Below are 18,255 nucleotides of genomic sequence, written 5' to 3'. Positions count from 1 at the left end.
AGAGTGTAAAGGGGTGTAAGGCTTGGCCGCCCCAGACCTGCAAATTTACTGTGTATGAAATGCAAATTTTAAAGTTTATGTTATGACGTAATGTGTTTAAATGGCCACTAGGTAGCCACAATGTGTAAACTCCTTCCCTGGTACTCCTGGGCTAGAGTGAGTTAGTAAAGGGGAGGGGCTTAGTTTGAAAAATAACAATTAAGAAGTCAGTTAGGGTGAGGAGAGTCCCTGAGGGAGAGTAAGAGATTGCGCCTGGTGAAGGAAAAACCCCAATAACTTAATTTGGGGTGACCTTCTGGGACAAGTCTGGGTGCCGGATACACAGTGTGGCCCGGGTGGTGGGCATTCCCTGGCGGATACCTAACGAATTCCCTCAGTCAGTGCAAGGTCAGTTTGCTTTTGAAAGAAGAGTAGGTCCTGACTGACTGGAAAGACGGTTGATTCTGCCCTGGATAGTGAAAGAGGGGTATGCGGGACCCTCAGAACATGGAAGAGTGCAGAGCTGGGACCCCAGGTAATTGACAGGGTTGGACCAGTCTGTTGTGGCAGAGCACTCCCAATAGAAGAAGTACAGTATAGGGCAGAAGCCCACGGAGAAAGAAAGGAACAGACTGTGGGGAACAGATAAAAGAAGTAAAGAGGAAGGATTTTAAGTGACTGCAGCCAATCACACAGATTAGTAGCTCCGGCTGTGAACATCATCAGAGCTGCTGAGCTCAGTGATTGGCGGCAGCGGTGGTCTAAGCTTTAAGTCACTATTAACATTAGAAGTGGATTAAAATAAATAATTCATAATAATAATAATATATTTTAAAATTAACGGTCACTGGCAACAAAAATAATTACCTGGTTTGGCGGGTGCGACAACTGCTGGTTATATGGGAAAAAAATGAAAGATGAGATTACTTTTAGAATTTCGTAATCTTTATTGAAAAAAAATGACTTTTAGCCACTGATGTGACTTTGGATGCCCTAGCTTCTCCTAAATGTATTCACAATTTATTTCTCAATTCTAAATCTCTTAATTTCTAGATCTGCTTCGTCTGGATATCATGTACAAACTCCAGCTTCATACCCCTCCTCTCCCCTTCCTCTCCTTCCTTTCTTCTACGTCCTGTTTTACACAATGTGATGATTTCTTATGAAGATGATTTTATTTTCAAATATTTTCAGCGACATAATTTATGGAACTTTATAGATAACCTATAGCTACATTGTGCCGAATGACAAGAACAACTGTCATGTAGCAATTTTCACATAACTAAGGACTCGAAATGTGAGAACTGAAGATAGGTGACTGCCGACACAATGTGTATTATTTAGTTGAATCAGAGGCCCCACCATAGTAGCTGATATATACTTGCTATAATATGGGGGTTTAGTACAGAGACAATTTTGACGTTTTTCCTCATCCAGATTCACCCTAAAGTGGCTGCTGCATTCCCTGCCTTGGCTTTTATTCAAATAATGATGGTCTGTTCTGTACCATGTGAATTGATACCTGCAGTTATTATGGGGGAGCCTTCTTATGAACCTTCTCTATGGCTGCGATTAACTTTAATATAAAGTCAATTCACATCTTATTTATTCACTTTTTTTTAAAATAATAGTACTAATAGCAAAAATAATTACCAGGTTTGACGGGTGTGACAACTGCTGGTTCTATGGGAAAAAAAGTGAACAATGAGATTACGTTCAGGATTTTTTAATCTTTGTTGAAAAAAAATATTTTTAGTAAATGATGTGACTTTGGATCACCCCAGTTTCTCCTAATTTTCTCATCTAGATCTGCTACATCTAAATATCATGTACCAGTCACAAGATGTCACTTTAAAGAAGGAGACCAATTCCAGCTTCATACCCCTCCTCTCCCCTCCCTCTCCTCTCCTTCCTTTGTTCTATTTCCTGTTTTACACTTTATGTGATGACTTCCTGGGAAAGTGAAGACTCTCATGTAGCCATTTTTACATAGCTAAGGGTTCAAAATGTGAGAACTGTAAAATAGGTGACTGCCGACACATTGTGTATTATATAATTGAATCAGGGGCCCCACCGTAATAGCTGATGTATACGTACGTGCTATAATTTGGGTTTTTTTTACTGTGAGATAAGATGAGAATGACTAAATTTACTACAAAAGTAATCACTGGTTAAGAGGAGATATGGGTGCGACTTAAGGATGAGCAATTCAGTTCTGAGTCAAATTCGGTGTAGCGCAGACATCCCTGTAGGGATACTGACTTACTCACCGCCGCCGCCGGGTTGCGTTCTCAGCCGCAGCTTTGTGGCCGCCCATGTGATCATTTGCCTCCCTCTCCCCCTGGGGTCTGTGCACCATTTCCCAGAATGAGAGTCACTTTGTATTTAAGGCACCCTCTCATTAAAGGAGGTGCCTGTACAACATCACTACTTAGTCTGGATGTCTGCTAGATAGTTGTCAGGTCCCATTATCCCTGTGTTCGTCACCTGTACCTGCCTTCCCATACCTAGTTGTCCCTGCCGTTCCCACCATATCTGTCCATACCCTCCCACCTGTCTGCCTTAGTCATCCTGACTGTATCTTTCTATACCTGTGCTCGTACCAGTGTCCTGGGGATCAGCTTCCACAATCCCAATCACTGCCCTGGGAGTGGCTTCTGCCTCACGGTAGACACTTAATTTAGCCCCTCCATCTAAAGGGTAGGCCCGGGTCTTCCTTGTGGTCCAGTGGGTCCACTAACCTTGTTCGCTGCCTCTAAACTGGCTGTGAACATTATATTCGGGCACCATTTTGCTAAATTCTTAGTGGATGGAAAGGGCTTAAAAATAATAGTGACCAACCCCCTGTGGTTACAGTCCCTTACTGGTCCTTTTCATCTCCGTAAGTCCTTACTCTGGCACCAATCTGCTAATTCCTATACACCAGTGGTTTCCAAACTCCAGTCCTCATGAACCCCAACAGGTCATATTTTCAGGATTTCCTTAATATAGCACAGGTGATGCCTTGATAATGATTCCATTAGCTGTTCAATAGTAAGGAAATCCTGAAAACATGACTTGTTGGGGGCCCTGAGGACTGGAGTTTGGGAAACACTGGTCTACACCAAAGCTTTGAGCTCCAGCTAAGCCTCAATACATGTTCTGCCCCGAATGATTGAGTAGTGATATACATGTCCTGACATCATGATGTCAGAAGAACCGGCAAAGAATGACGAGGAGACCAACATCAAGTGCTACCAAGTGGAGAACTGGCGGGGAGCTGTGGTGGAAGAGACAGTTGACGGGCTGGATGAGTATGACTTTTAATTGTTTTTTAACTCCTCATGAGACCGAAATCCATAATAATTATTTTTTTGGTTTGTTATTTTATGCCAGTTTGGATGCATTCAATGGAAATCAAATTTTGTGACCGAATTTTGTAAAATTTACTCATCTGTAGCACACCTGATCTTAGTGCACCCCAGGTATACAAACTGGGTGTCAGATGAATGATCCATTACTCGACCAGGTATCTACATGAGGGTCGATGATTCTACGTGAGTCTAGATTCATTGAATATACATTATAATGTCTAAGCAAGGTCTATTCTCGATTTATATACAATCTCTCCAGTCTATGTATAAAAGGATTACCGGCAATCTTTGTTGGCACCGGAATCGGCACTGGAGCTAAAAGAAGAGAATTCATTCAGGATTGGTTAATTTTTCGATTGATTTACTATTCTGAGTCATGTCAAAGGATTTTCAAATTTTTAAAAAATGGACCCAATCGATTTTCAATAATGTATCATATCATAATGTATTCACCGCTGCTCTAGTCTCTGCCAATGATGGCCGTTATTGGCTCTAGCTATCTACATCAGCAAAGCATATGAGCCCAGTGATTGGCTGCAGCGGTGAAGTTGTCTTTTGTCAAAACACAGGGGTAGGGAGTTGGCAATGGAGTGAGTTAGGGTGAGTATCAATTGGGTTCAGTTTTCAAAAAGTGGAAAAAATAAAACCTTTCGCAGACTTTTTCAGAAATCCCATTTGGAAATTTTGGGAGCCAGATTTGAGGTCTTCATCATGTCCTGGGAACACAATGTCCAGTATCCGATAAGATCGATCATTTGATCCTACACTCAGCTCTCCTAGAAGCCATATGTGAAGGCTATACATCAACAATGAGATATAACAGTATCCGCCTAACCTTAGGAGGTCTCAGGTATCACCGGCTGGGATGCCGGATGACGATGATGGAGGTGTTGGTTGTAATTCGTTATTACTTAGTATTTTTCTATTTTCATATGTAAAATAGTTTTTATTTTGGGACATTATTAAGTGTAAATGTGAATTACCTTGTATTTCAGTTGATGGAGCACTTGGGGCTGGAAGAGAAAGTCAAAAATGGTCAAGAGTAAGACAAGTCCAAGAACAAGACACAATGGCTGTGAAATATTGAAGGATAGGACATACACACCTTGTATTCCCGGTGCCACTGACCCATATGCCATATCCTTTGAGTACCCAATAGTTAGGAGACCAAAAGGTGTTATGGGATGTTGCATTATGTTGGAGCTGAAGCCTCCACCATAGTTGTATTCCAACCAGGAATATTCGGATTGAGGGAACGTCTGCCACTTTGCATTTGGTAGAGGTTTTCCATTGAATAAAAATCCAGGCACACTTGAGGTCTTCGCCATAATAATGGTCACGTTATTGTCAAAATTATCCTGTCCAAGGAGGGTGTAAGTAAGGTCGAAGGATTCAATGTCTGGGACTCTGGTCATAAAAGATCCGAAGGGTTTGCCTCGGAAAATTCCACCAGTGCCATAAAGGAAGACCTGGATTTTCTCTGTACTGTGGATGGATAAGGGCTCGGCTGCAGAAACCTTAAACTTCATCACTTTTCTTGCTTCTAGGTTGGTCTTAAGTTTCTTTTCACCTAATTGATACTCAAGACAAGTAGGTTTAGAAGCCATGACGTAAACTACATCGTAATTAGGCTGGAAGGTAAAGCCTGGAACAAAGAAGGAAATTCCCCAATTATCTTCAGGCAGGAGCTGTTCATAGACGTGGTTACAACCTTTGACACCAGGAACACATGAATGGCCACATATGACACCCACAGGGTATTGGGAGGTCACCCTGGTTCCGGAGAGGTCATCTTTACTCTGCAATTGGATGAACTGGAGTGGTTTCAGATCCACGGTCATTGTGTCCCCCTTTTTATAATTCCTCCCGTTGTACTGCACAGCTCCGCTGAGGACCATGGTGACTGTTGTCAAACTTGCATAAGCAATAACACAAAATTCTGCATAGTGTTTGGATGGTCCATCGGTTGGGGTGAATATGTTATATTCAGTTCCCCACTGCTCAACTGGATAAATCAAAGCAACATCTCCGCTGGTTCCTTTGTAGTTTCGGCTCATCACGGTGATGTCAGCCTCGGCTGTAATGATAATGCTTCCTAAATCTGTCCCTGATCCGGAGATCTGACTGGGCTTTGGGTGATCGAATGTCACTGTTTCTCCTTTCCCAACACTCATAACCTTCTTGAAATCAGAATTATTAGTTAATATTGTTACGGAGGTGGAAGATAAAATCCCAGTAATCAGGATGCTCCACTGAGGACTTGTATTGTCCATTGAGTTCTGCAAAAACACCGTAACGAATTGTCTTCCTTGGGCGGTGATTTTCCTCCAGCCTAAAAATGAAACTTGGAGTTAGATTTACAGTTCGGGGTCAATTTTTTTATAGAATAATATTGTCTTGAATTTAAATCGGTCATTGAAGCCAAGAAAATCTGAAACCAAAGACTTTACTTATCCAAAGTCAACATCTTAGAGGGAAAGTCCACATTGTCCACCTTTGTCTTCGCAACTCCTCCACAACACAAGACATGTAACTAAAAACTGATTGCAAGTGCTGGGATCACAGATCTAGTTGGGTGAGTCGTCTACCTGCATATTAGGCCTCAAATTATTATCATGGGAACCAGGGCCCTAATGAGGACCACAAGTAGGACTTAATAGGACAATCATAAATTGGAATAAAAACTATCAAGAACCATAAGGAGAGAGCCGTTCACAGCGTGATGACATGATACTCTTGAACTCTTACGAGAAAACACACTGACTACACTTACTAGCTAATAATTTTGCCATAGAGGTGACAAATGTAATAACTAAATATTTGATTCATTGTTCCATGATGTGGCCAGTTCAACATGAAGAAGACCACGAAACGTGCGTGTTGGGGCACGTTACACTGTGCGGTTGGCCCGCTATGGGTGAGTGTGACATGCCCGCTTTATATCTATTTTCATAAATTATTTGTTTACAATTGTTGTACTTGGTGTCCAATACATTACCAAGGCATTGTGTTGCTTGGGACCTCTACTACCATCCAGTGGCACTGAATGGTATTGAAGACTTTACTCTATTTTATGAAATATCTGCATATTATCCCTTGTGATATATGCACATATTTTAAGGGTTTTTCCACTCAAAGTTTGTTTTTAGGGATTCGTTTTTGCACTTACATTTTAGGAATTCATTTTTTTCACTTGCATTACATTGATTTAAATTATTTGTAATTTCTATATTCCCTCTTGCTGTTAGATATTAAATAATAAAACGTTTCTACTTTTTGAAATTAGGTTTTTGTGATCTGTTTATTACCAAGTTTCTTATGGCTTTGACTACTTTAGCCCCCTTGTTCTCCTTGCATAGTAAATTTTAAGTTTTGGGGTGTAGTCTTTGACCTAATTGCTAGTATGGTCCCTCTATCTGCCCTCTGACTCATGATAAAACTAGTGATGTGATCAAAATTCAAGCCAAAAAACGATATCAATAAAAACGTCAGCTCACCACTCCAAAAAACAAGACCCTAAACAGGTTCAAAAGTAAAAAAAAAATATATAAAATAAAAAACTGCAACACAAAACATACAAATTATGTAACTCACACAACCTTGCTTTGATTTAGGATCATTTTTAAATATATTCTTTGCATTCAGAAACATTCGTGCAATTGTTTTTTTAGAAACCTCACCATTTTGCATCTCACTTCCGCCAATTTGGAATGTGCATCTCCCTATAAATAGGAAAGAAAAGTATCAGTAATTCGCGGGTACAAATATTTCCTCCTAATAGCACTCCGTGTGGTCAGAGAGGGTATTACAAGAAAAACTCAATGATTTATACTTTTTTTTACATTTGTACTTTACCTGTCATAGGAAATCCTCCCATTCCATCTGAAATAAGATAGGTTTTTATCGGTTGTATACTTGAACTTCATAAATTATTTTTTTTATAAAAAGATATGTGATTTTTCATTTACAAAGCTAAACTTTTATGGACTTACTGATTTGCATCTGCTGCTGTCCTGCTGTGCCCGGATATCCATTTACTATAAGAGTACAAATTACAGTTTTTTTCTTATTAATTAATAATAGAAAAAATATTACACATGATAATAGAACAAAAGTTACATTTTAAGCATCTCAATGACTTAGACTCTTAGCCGGACTGATAGATAATATATAAACATAAGAAAATAGATTGGAAAATAAATTAATTGAATGTGAGTTAACTGTAGAGACTGTCATGCCAGGATTAAAAACTGCAAGATACAATATAGACGATATGTCAGTATTCCTGAACCTTTTGTGTTCACTATTGCAAATGAGCGAATCAATTAAATTTTGTGTTGAACGTTTAGAAATTTATTCAAATTTGAAATTTGACAGTTGCAAATTGACAAAAACGGCTGCTAACATTTACACATTGCACAGCATTACATTAGACAGAGAAAGCTCATGTGACCAGGGACAGTATTCACTTTGTTTGGAAGGGTATATTCCACCCGGAAATGCTATCAGAGCCAGTAAAAAAGCCAGGGCAGGGAATGCAGCAGACATTTTTAAGGTGATTAAAGTTAATACTATAGACATTGAAATAGGGAAAGAAAACCATAAAACTGAATAAACTGAACAGATAGTGTGTGACATTTGAAGAATATTCCACCAGGAAATGCTATCAGAGCCAGTATAAAAGCCAGGACAGGGAATGCAGCAGACATTTTTAAAGTCATTTAAGCTAATAGTATAGACATAGAAATAGGGAAAGAAAGTCATAAAACTGAATAAATTGAACAGATAGTGTGTGTGACATTTGAAGGGTATAATACACTAGCAAATGCTATCAGAGCCAGTATAAAAGCCGAGGCAGGGAATGCAGCAGACATTTTTAAGGTGATTTAAGCTGATAATATAGACATAGAAATAGGGAAAGAAAGCCATAAAACTGAATAAACTGAACAGATAGTGTGTGTGACATTTGAAGGGTATAGTCCACAAGCAAATGCTATCAGAGCCAGTATAAAAGCCGAGGCAAGGAATGCAGGAGACCTTTTTAGGGTGATTTAAGCTGTTAGTATATACATTTGAAGGGTTAATTCCGCCAAGAAATGCTATCAGAGCCAGTATAATAACCGAGGCAGGGAATTCAGCAGACATTTTTAAGGTGATTTAAGCTGATAATATAGACATAGAAATAGGGAATGAAAGCCATAAAACTGAATAAACTGAACAGATAGTGTGTGTGACATTTGAAGGGTATAGTCCACCAGCAAATGCTATCAGAGCCAGTATTAAAGCCGAGGCAGAGAATGCAGCAGACCTTTTTAGGGTAATTTAAGCTGTTAGTATATACATTGAACTAGGGAAAGAAAGCCATAAAACGGAATAAACTGAACAGATAGCATGTGACATTTGAAGGGTTAATTCCGCCAAGAAATGCTATCAGAGCCAGTATAAAAGCCGAGGCAGGGAATTCAGCAGACATTTTTAAGGTGATTTAAGCTGATAATATAAACATAGAAATAGGGAAAGAAAGCCATAAAACTGAATTAACTGAACAGATAGTGTGTGACATTTGAAGGGTTAATTCCAGCAGGAAATGCTATCAGAGCCAGTATAAAAGCCGAGGCAGGGAATGCAGCAGACATTTTTAAGGTGATTTAAGCTAATAGTATAGACATAGAAATAGAGAAAGAAAGCCATAAAACTGAATAAACTGAGCAGATAATATGTGATATTTGAAGCATATATTCCACCAGGAAATGCTATCAGATCCAGTATAAAAGCCAAGGTAGAGAATGCAGCAGACATTTTTAAGGTGATTTAAGCTGATAGTATAGACATAGAAATAGGGAAAGAAAGCCATAAAACTGAATAACCTGAACAGATAATGTGTGATATTTGAAGCGTATATTCCACCAGGAAATGCCATCAGAGCCAGTATAAAAGCCAAGGCAGAGAATGCAGCAGACATTTTTAAAGTAATTTAGGATAGTGACAGATAAGCTGATAGTTTAGACATAGAAATAGAGAAAGAAAGTCATAAAACTGAATAAACTGAACGGATAGTATATGACAGGCCATTTTTGCTAAGACTGTGTTTGCTTTACAAAGTTTGAAAGAGGTTGGATACAGTCCTAGGAAACCTCACAGTGTCATATGGAATAAGAGTAGAGATGAGCAGATCCGTGGAAGTTCATCCATTCTGCTTATTAGTTTTTTTCATATTGTGTTCAAATTAAATGTGATGACTACTCACTGAATCCTTGAGTCGTCCCTATGGCTGCTCCACCAATTCCTTGAAGTCCTCCACCGATTCCTTGAAGTCCTCCACCGATTCCTTGAAGTCCTCCACCAATTCCTTGAAGTCCTCCACCGATTCCTTGAAGTCCTCCACCGATAACTTGAAGTCCTCCACCGATTCCTTGAAGTCCTCCACCGATTCCTTGAAGTATTCCACCTTAAAAATAAATGGCAACATTAGAACATGATTCGGTGTGTAATACAGTGTTGTCTTATTTATAGTTTTAATTATTCCATCTTTAAACATAAATGGAAACATTACAATATGAATGACTGATACTTCTAATACTTCAGCCACCAAACAGAAACTTCTTTTACAACCATATTTTTCGGATTATAAGATGCACTTTTCCTCCCAAAAATTTTAAAGGAAAATGAAGTGTGTATCTTATAATCTGAATGTAGCTTACCGGGAGATAGTGGACAGGGGTAGCAGGACGCATGGGCAATTGCTGCAGGTGCTGTGCTGCGTCCGCTGTGCTGGGGCTGCAGGCTGCTGTGCTGCAGGCGGCTGTGCTGGGGCTGTGGACTGCTGTGCTGTGGGCGGTGAAGGTGTCAAATAACGGCAACTGGGGTCAGCGAGTGCATAGATAAAGCTCTTGGTTCAAGGTCCCATCTGCACACACGCCGCCTCTGGCCCACTGATCTCCAAGCAGCGAACTTAAGGAAAATGGTGCCCGGAGGTGGCGCATGCGCAGATGAGATCTCAGCTTCTCATTGAGACGATAGCTCAATCTGCGCACGTGCCAACTCCGGACGCCATTTCTTTGCCGACAGCTTCTGGGAAAACTTGCCACACCGCCTGCAGCATCGCCCTAGTCCACCACCGCCCCTGCCTTCTGTGACCCCGCTCCACCACCGCTTCCACCCCGCCCCAGTAAGACACCACCGTATTACAAGACTGCGGGTGGTAAAAGTTTCAAATAATGGCTCCTGGGGTCGGCAAGTGCCCAGATGGAGCTCTTGGCTGAAGATCTCATCTGCACTTGCGCCGCCTCCGACCAATTGATCTCCAGGCAGTGGACTTAAGGAAAATGGCAACTGGAGATGGCGCATGTGCAGATAAGATCTTGGCTTATCATTGAGCTGATAGCTCAATCTGTGCACGTGCCAACTCCGGGCACCATTTCTTTGAAGCCCGCAAAACTGACAGCATATGAGACACCCGCCGCACCTCCCGCAGCATCGCCCTGGTCCACCACCACCCCTGCCTTCTGTGACCACGCTCCACCACCGCTTCCACCCCCCAGTAAGACACCACCGTATTAGAAGACAGACCCCATTTTTTTTCACCTTTCTTTTCTCTAAATTTTGGGTGTGTCTTAAAAATCGAAAAATACCGTATTTTTGTATCTATTACTATTTTTTAAAAATGTATTTCATTCATTAAAGTAAAACAAACTTTTTGAAAAACTTGTAAAACATTTAAATTTAACTCTAAAGATCCTCAGTAATTATTGAGTGCTCATGTTCTTTCCCTTTGGATTTCAAGTGGCCGGAATGTTGACGAGTTGATTAATGTGCAAATGAAGAGTTCTTCAATATATCGAGTTTTGGACTATGCTAACTTTCCTGAGATGATAAGGAATAAAATACCATAATAAAAAATGTCAGCTCATGGTCATTTATTAGGATCGTCTACCATTGTGAAGGTGGTCTGAGCTATAGTTTGTTTGTTTAAACGTAATAAGAATATCTGTGTATGTAAATAATCAAAATATAGATGTAGTCGCATAATTACCTGTCTGTCTATGTAGCAATTGCACAGACCTATTATATAATTCAAAGCTGTATAGTCATGAAGAGGTTACCAAGAATAAGTGAACAGATGTACAAACGATGGAAGTCTTTTAATGATGAGTAAAGGTCTTATCAGTAGTGTTCACACAGAAAGAATGTTTTAACGAACAAAGATGTGTTTCATAACATGCTAAGAGAAATTAAGGAGTGAAATACTCCTTACTCCCTGTTTAGCTTCAAGGCCAAAGTGGCATTTTGTATAATTAAGTTTCTTTCAAAATACACGAGTCAGTTGATGACGCTGGCTGAATGAGAGAACATGTCTGTGTGTTCATTGTGTGATACATTGATATATTGGCACTGATATACAGCTAATACGGCACTGTCTCTGGATTCCCTGTATAAAGATATCATTAGCAGTCTTCACCCAAAATTCCTCCCTTGACACCATTTCCAAATCTCTCGGAATACATGAATTATCCATTTCCTCTACATTCCATCGGTGATTTAGCCACCGTGTAACGTCATCTCCACTGCTTGTTTGTAATATGTTTACAATTAGGTAAATAATTGACTTTAGATTGTTGCATTTGGTTCTAGATCCAGATCTTTTGGTTCTTAGATTTTACTTTACATTTATGTCACACATTGATTCTCTGACTCTTTATTTTCTACATAATACAGATCTCAATTATTTTTCATGTTTTTTATTGTTACTTAGTGATGAGTGAATTTGTCCAATTTTAAATTCTCAGTTCACTCAAATTTAGCCGGGAAATTTGACTTCCATTAAATAATTTCAATGTGAATCAAATATTCCTTGTTATGTTTTGGTGTCACCGGAACCCTGAAGCCTAATAAATATTGGGTGAAAAAAAATAATGTTCCTATTGTCCTTCATCGGTCATGTGCAAGAGATCTACTGCCTGCTGGAAGCTCCCGAGCATAGAAAATATGCCGGAAATGCAGCACCGGAGGAAAAAAGAAACTGGCCATGTGTCAGAGATCTACTGACTGTTGGGAGCCCTGGAGCATAGAAAATATTCCGGAAATGCAGCACCGGAGGAAAAAAGAAACCGGCCATGTGTCAGAGATCTACTGACTGTTGGGAGCCCTGGAGCATAGAAAATATGCCGGAAATGGAGCACCGGAGGAAAAAAGACACCGGCCATGTGCCAGAGATCTTTCAGACTGTTGGAATCCCTGGATCATCGAAAATATGCAGGAAATTGAGCACAAAAGGAAAGGAGAGACCAGTCACAGCTTAGCGGTGGGACAGTTAAATAAGAATTAAAGGGGTTGTCTACTACTTGGACAATGTAATGCTCGACACTATGTGGCATAGTGTGATGATAGTCACTAGGTGGCACTAGATACTACTTGCGTGCCATGAATGGAGAGGTAGTCAAACAAGCCGGAATCAGGAACCAGGATAACACGACAGGACACAGGGAGCAGGCAGAGACAAGATCAAGATACAGGCCGAGGGTCAGGATCCAGGAGAGTAATGCGGGCGTCACACGGGACGATCTATCATGCGATCACACGAGCGATCATACCTGACCCCGTCGTTTGTGCGTCAAGGGCAATTAGTTGTCCGTGGCGCACAAAGTCGTTAACCCCTGTCACAAGCACTTACCTACCGGGCGACGTCGCTGTGGGCGGCGAACATCCTCTTCCTGAAGGGGGAGGGACGTTCGGCGTCACAGTGACGTCACACGGCAGCTAACCAATAGAATTGGAGGGGCGGAGATGAGCGGGACGTAAACATCCTCCTTCCTTCCGCATTGCCGGCGGAACGCAGGTAAGCTGTGTTCATCGTTCCCAAGGTGTCACACGGAGCGACTTGTGCTGTCTCGGGAACAATGAACAACTGGAGCACAGAAGGAGGACCGACATTTTGATAATGAACGACGTGTCAACGAGCAACGATAAGGTGAGTAATTTTGCTCGTTCACAGTCGTTCCGAGGTGTCACACGGTACGATATCTCTGACGATGCCGGATGTGCGTCACCAACGGCGTGACCCCGACGACATATTGCCCGATATATCGTACCGTGTGACGCCCGCATAAGATACAGGGAGCTGGAGGAGATGTGGTCAGGACAAGGTCCGAGGTCAGAAGCCAGGAGATAATGACAAAGTCAAGGTGGTGGGCAGAGCAAAGTCAGCTACAGTCCAGGGTCGAAAAGCCAAGATCAGATAACTGAACACAAACAGGAGCCAAGAGCACTTACTGCGGAACCAGGAAATACAACTGGCAACATTCTGGGTGAACATGCTCCCTAATGAAGCAGAGCATCTGAGAAAGCCACTCCGAGCACCAGCATAGTACTCAGTGCTGAGAAACAACCCATCCACAGGAGCTCAAGACAAACAGCAGAGCATCTAAACCTGCAAAACGCTCTGCGCAACAGAACAGGCAACTACCGGCTCTGGAAGAGAGCATGGCAGAATATCACAGAGCACAAGATGCTCCGCACATTGGAACCGTGACAGACAACTCCTTCTCAATTGCTATATTACCCACTGTAAAATTAAAACGGCCTATACTTGTGATCTACTTTCAAACTCAAAGCTCCGCAATGATTTACACTTATTCATTTTTACGTTTATACTTTACCTGTCATAGGAAATCCTCCATTTCCACCTGAAATAAGAATAATTTTTATCGGTTGTATACTTCAGCTTCAATTTTTTTTTTTACTTTACAAAACTAAACTTTTGTGGACTTACTGATTTGCATCTGCTTTGTGCTCGGAAATCCAGTTACTACAAAATAAAAAATACAAAGTACAGTTTTCTGATAAATTAACAACAAAAAAAAGTTACACATGATAATAGAATAAGCTATATGTTAAGCAATCTCAATGCCTTATATTCTTAGGTAGATAATATATACACATAAAAAATAGATATTCATAAAATAGATAAAAAGATAAATAACTTGTATGTTAGTTACCTGTAGTTAGGGGTATGCCAGGATTAATAGCTGCAAGATACAATATAGACGATATGTCACCATTCCTGAACTTTTTGAGTTCACTATTAGAGATGAGCGAATCAATTCCATTTTGTGTTGAACGTTTAGGAATGAATTCAAATTTGAAATTTGACAGTTGCTAACTGACAAAAATAGCTACTAACATTTAGACATTGACATTACATCAGCCATAGAAAGCTCACAGGACCAAAGACGGGATTCACTTTGTTTTGAAGGGTATATTCCACCAGGAAATGCTATCAGAGCCAGTATAAAAGCCGAGGCAGGGAATGCAGCAGACATGTATAAGGTGATTTAGGATAGTGACAGATAAGCTGATAGATTAGACATAGAAAAAAGTAAAGAAAGTCATAAAACTGAATAAATTGAAAGGATAGTGTGTGACATTTGAAGGGTATATTCCACAAGAAAATGCTTTCAGAGCCAGTATAAAAGCAGAGGCAGGGAATGCAGCAGACATGTATAAGGTGATTTAGGATAATGACAGATAAGCTGATAGATTAGACATAGAAAAAGGAAAGAAAGTCATAAAACTGAATAAATTAAAAGCATAGTGTGTGACATTTGAAGTGTATATTCCACAAGGAAATGCTATCAGAGCCAGTATAAAAGCCGAGTCAGGGAATGCAGCAGATATTTTTAAGGTGATTTAGGATAATGACAGATAAGCTGATAGTTTAGACCAGTCCTCATGGCCCCCAATAGGTCATGTTTTCAGGATTTCCTTACTATTGAACAGGTGATCAAGGCATCATCTGTGCTATATTAAGGAAATTCTGAAAACATAACCTGTTGGGGGACGTGAGGACTGGAGTTTGGGAACCACTGGTATAGACATAGACATAGGGAAAGAAAGCCCTAAAACTAAATGGATAGTGTGTGACATTTGAAGGGTGTATTCCACCAAGAAAAGCTATCAGAGCCAGTATAAAAGCTGAGGTAGGGAATGCAGTAGTCATTTTTAGGGTGATTTAAGCTGATAGTTTAGCCATCGAAATAGGCAAAACAAAGCCATAAAATGGAATAAACTGAATGGATAGTGTGTGACATCTGTAGGGTATATTCCACCAGGAAATGCTATCAGAGCCAGTAAAAAAAACAAGGCAGAGAATGCAGCAGACATGTTTAAGGGGATTTAGGATAGTGACAGATAAGCTGATAGTTTAGATATAGAAATAGGGAAAGAAAGACATAAAACTGAATGGATAGTGTGTGATATTTGAAGGGTATATTCCACCAGGAGATGCTATCAGAGCCAGTATAAAAGCTAAGGCAGGGAATGCAGCAGACATTTTTAAGGTGATTTAAGCTGATAGTTTAGACATAGAAATAGGGAAAGAAAGTCATAAAACTAAATAAACTGAACGGATAGTGTATGACATTTGAAGGCTATATTCCACCAGGAGATGCCAGTAGCCAAGGCAGAGACTGCAGCAGACATTTTTAAGGTGATTTAGGATAGTGACAAATAAGCTGATAGTTCAGCCATAAATCTGAATAAAGTGAATGGATAGTATATGACAGGCCATTTTTACATTTCTAAGACTGTGTTTGCTTTAAGAAACTTGAAAGAGGTTGGATACAGTCCTAGGAAACCTCACAGTGTCATATGGAAGATGAGTAGAGATGAGCAGATCCGTGGAAGTTCATCCATTTTGCTTATTAGTTTTTTCATATTGTGTTCTAAATAAATGTGACGACTACTCACTGAATCCTTGAGTCGACCCTCTGGCTGTTCCACCGATTCCTTAAAGTATTTGTCACGCTCTCCGGGTCCCCTGCTCTGCTCCCCGGCTCACCTGCCACGCTCCCCGGCTTTCCTGCTTCGCTCCCCGGCTCCTCTGTCAGGCGTCCCCCGCTCCACGGTCTCCAGCCTCCATCACCTGCGGTCCCCAGGCGGCCCGGTCCCCGCTCCCGGCGCCCGTCGCCAGCCCTGCTCCAGGCCGGCTCCCCTGCTTCCTATACACCGCTCCCTGCCCTGGCTTCTGGCACCCGGGCCTCGCGCATGCGCTTAAGGGCGCGCGCGCGGTCATTGACCCTCTCTTAAAGGGCCAGCGTCCACTGACAGGAAATTGAACACACAGGTACAGGGTATAAAGGGGTTTAATGTCCAAGTGGGCGGGGCCTGTTCTTCGTGTTTTCTAAGCTAGGAGTCAGGTCTCCTTGTGTCTCTCTGATATACTTACCTATCTCTCTTCTATAGCCGCTCCTGCCTCGCCATCCGGTCCTGCCGATTCCCGAACCCCGAACGCTGACTATCTGCCATCCCGTCAGTCCGTACCATCTCTGATCCCTGTGGTGACCCGTCCTCTCGCTCCATCGGTTCCGGACTCTGCCTGACAACATCTCGGCCTCCGAACCTGAGCTCCGTCACCCGGACTACCATCAGTGACTCTGTGGTCTCAGGGACTTCTCCATTCCACTCTTTTGCACGGACTGTCCTGCTACCCGTAGTGCACCGGCTACCGGACCCCTTGCCTTCATTAAGGTGTTCGGCCCAGTGGATCCACCTCCTGGGTCTGCCCGTCCACCTGGCCCTAACAGTAAGAACAGGCCATGGATCCCGTCCAAGCACTAGCGGCCTTGCAGGAAGAACTCACACGCCAGCGTGAGACCCAGACCCGCATGCTGAACTTCATGTCTTCTGTGGACGCCCGCCTGAACACGCTGCAAGCGTCGGTCACATCTTCGGCATCTCGAGCTTCCACTGTACAATCCACGGCCACAGCTCCCGTGGCAGCCTCCTCGGATGCTTCCAGACTTCGTTTGGCCTCACCACCCCGGTACGCTGGAGATCCCAAGACCTGCAGGGGTTTCATCAATCAATGCTCTCTCCATTTCAAGCTACTGCCGCACTTGTTTGCCTCCGACCAAGCCAAGGTCGCGTTCATGATGTCCCATCTAGAGGGTGAGGCGCTGGCCTGGATGAACCCCTTGTGGGAGAAGGAGGATCCGGTGACCACCAACATCCAGGAGTTCCTGCAGGCATTTCGTGGCACCTTTGACGAACCCGGACGCGCCTCCGCGTCGGCCTCATCTCTCCTCCGGCTACGTCAGGGGACTCTGACGGTGGGTCAATATGCCATCCGTTTTCGCACCTTGGCTTCGGAACTCGGGTGGAACAATGAGGCTCTAACTGCCGCCTTCTGGGAAGGCCTCTCGGGTCGTATCAAAGATGAGCTGGCTGGTCGTGACGTGCCGTCCACCCTGGATGCCCTGATTGCCCTAGCGACTCGAGTGGATCTTCGTTTTCAGGAACGATCCAAAGAGGTGTCCCGTGAGAGACGTCCGATACGGCATTCCTCTCCTCCGCAGAAGCCCGCCGTACTTCAGTCAACGTCATCTGGTGTCTCCGTCCACGAGCCCATGCAGATCGACCGTTTGCGGCAGTCTGAACAACGCCGAGCAGAACGGCTCGCCAAGGGTCTCTGCTTCTACTGCGGAGAGGGCACACACCTTCTACGCTCCTGTCCAGAGAGGCCGGGAAACTCCAAAGCCTAGGGTTGGTAGGAGAGGCCACCCTAGCTGCTGGGATTCTCTCAGACCCGGTTACGTGGACTGTTCAAGTGACAATGGGAGAGACGCGGTTCACGGCCGAGGCGTACCTCGATTCCGGGGCAGCAGGCAATTTTATCCAGCAGGCCACGGTGGACAAGTACCAGGTGCCTGTTACTCCACTCGACAAACCCCTAGTGATTGCCTCTGTGGATGGGAGACCCCTCTCTGACACCATCTCGTGGATCACCAAGCCGGTGGAACTGCGTATCGGTGCCCTGCACACCGAGAACATCGCTCTCTATGTCCTCCCACACATGTCCCATCAAATCCTGCTGGGACTCCCCTGGTTACGGACACACGAACCCTCAGTCAGCTGGGGTACTGGTGAA

General features: G+C 42.6%; 1 protein-coding gene across 15 annotated transcripts in view; it reads right to left on the bottom strand.

The window, feature by feature from the left end:
* Positions 1 to 18,255, bottom strand: part of LOC142256749 (IgGFc-binding protein-like) — a 135,105-nt gene that overhangs the window by 100,114 nt on the left and 16,736 nt on the right. For 7 of the 15 annotated variants that reach the window (XM_075328615.1, XM_075328618.1, XM_075328616.1 and 4 more), the window contains exon 6: positions 9,580 to 9,780. In XM_075328615.1, the coding sequence (XP_075184730.1) occupies positions 9,580 to 9,780 (201 nt within the window). Of the gene's footprint in view, positions 1 to 846; positions 871 to 1,632; positions 1,663 to 3,611; positions 3,648 to 4,315; positions 4,346 to 4,437; positions 5,665 to 7,012; positions 7,055 to 7,187; positions 7,215 to 7,324; positions 7,370 to 9,579; positions 9,781 to 13,987; positions 14,015 to 14,100; positions 14,137 to 14,326; positions 14,357 to 16,076; positions 16,128 to 18,255 lie in introns of those variants that run through there. The other 8 variants (XM_075328623.1, XM_075328624.1, XM_075328625.1 and 5 more) reach the window with 5 other exon arrangements.

The sequence above is a fragment of the Anomaloglossus baeobatrachus genome, chromosome 11 (genome assembly GCF_048569485.1).
Source record: "Anomaloglossus baeobatrachus isolate aAnoBae1 chromosome 11, aAnoBae1.hap1, whole genome shotgun sequence".
Lineage (NCBI taxonomy): Eukaryota > Metazoa > Chordata > Amphibia > Anura > Aromobatidae > Anomaloglossus > Anomaloglossus baeobatrachus.
The sequence above is the reverse complement of the archived record's forward strand: the minus strand, read 5'-3'. Positions and strand labels throughout refer to the sequence as shown.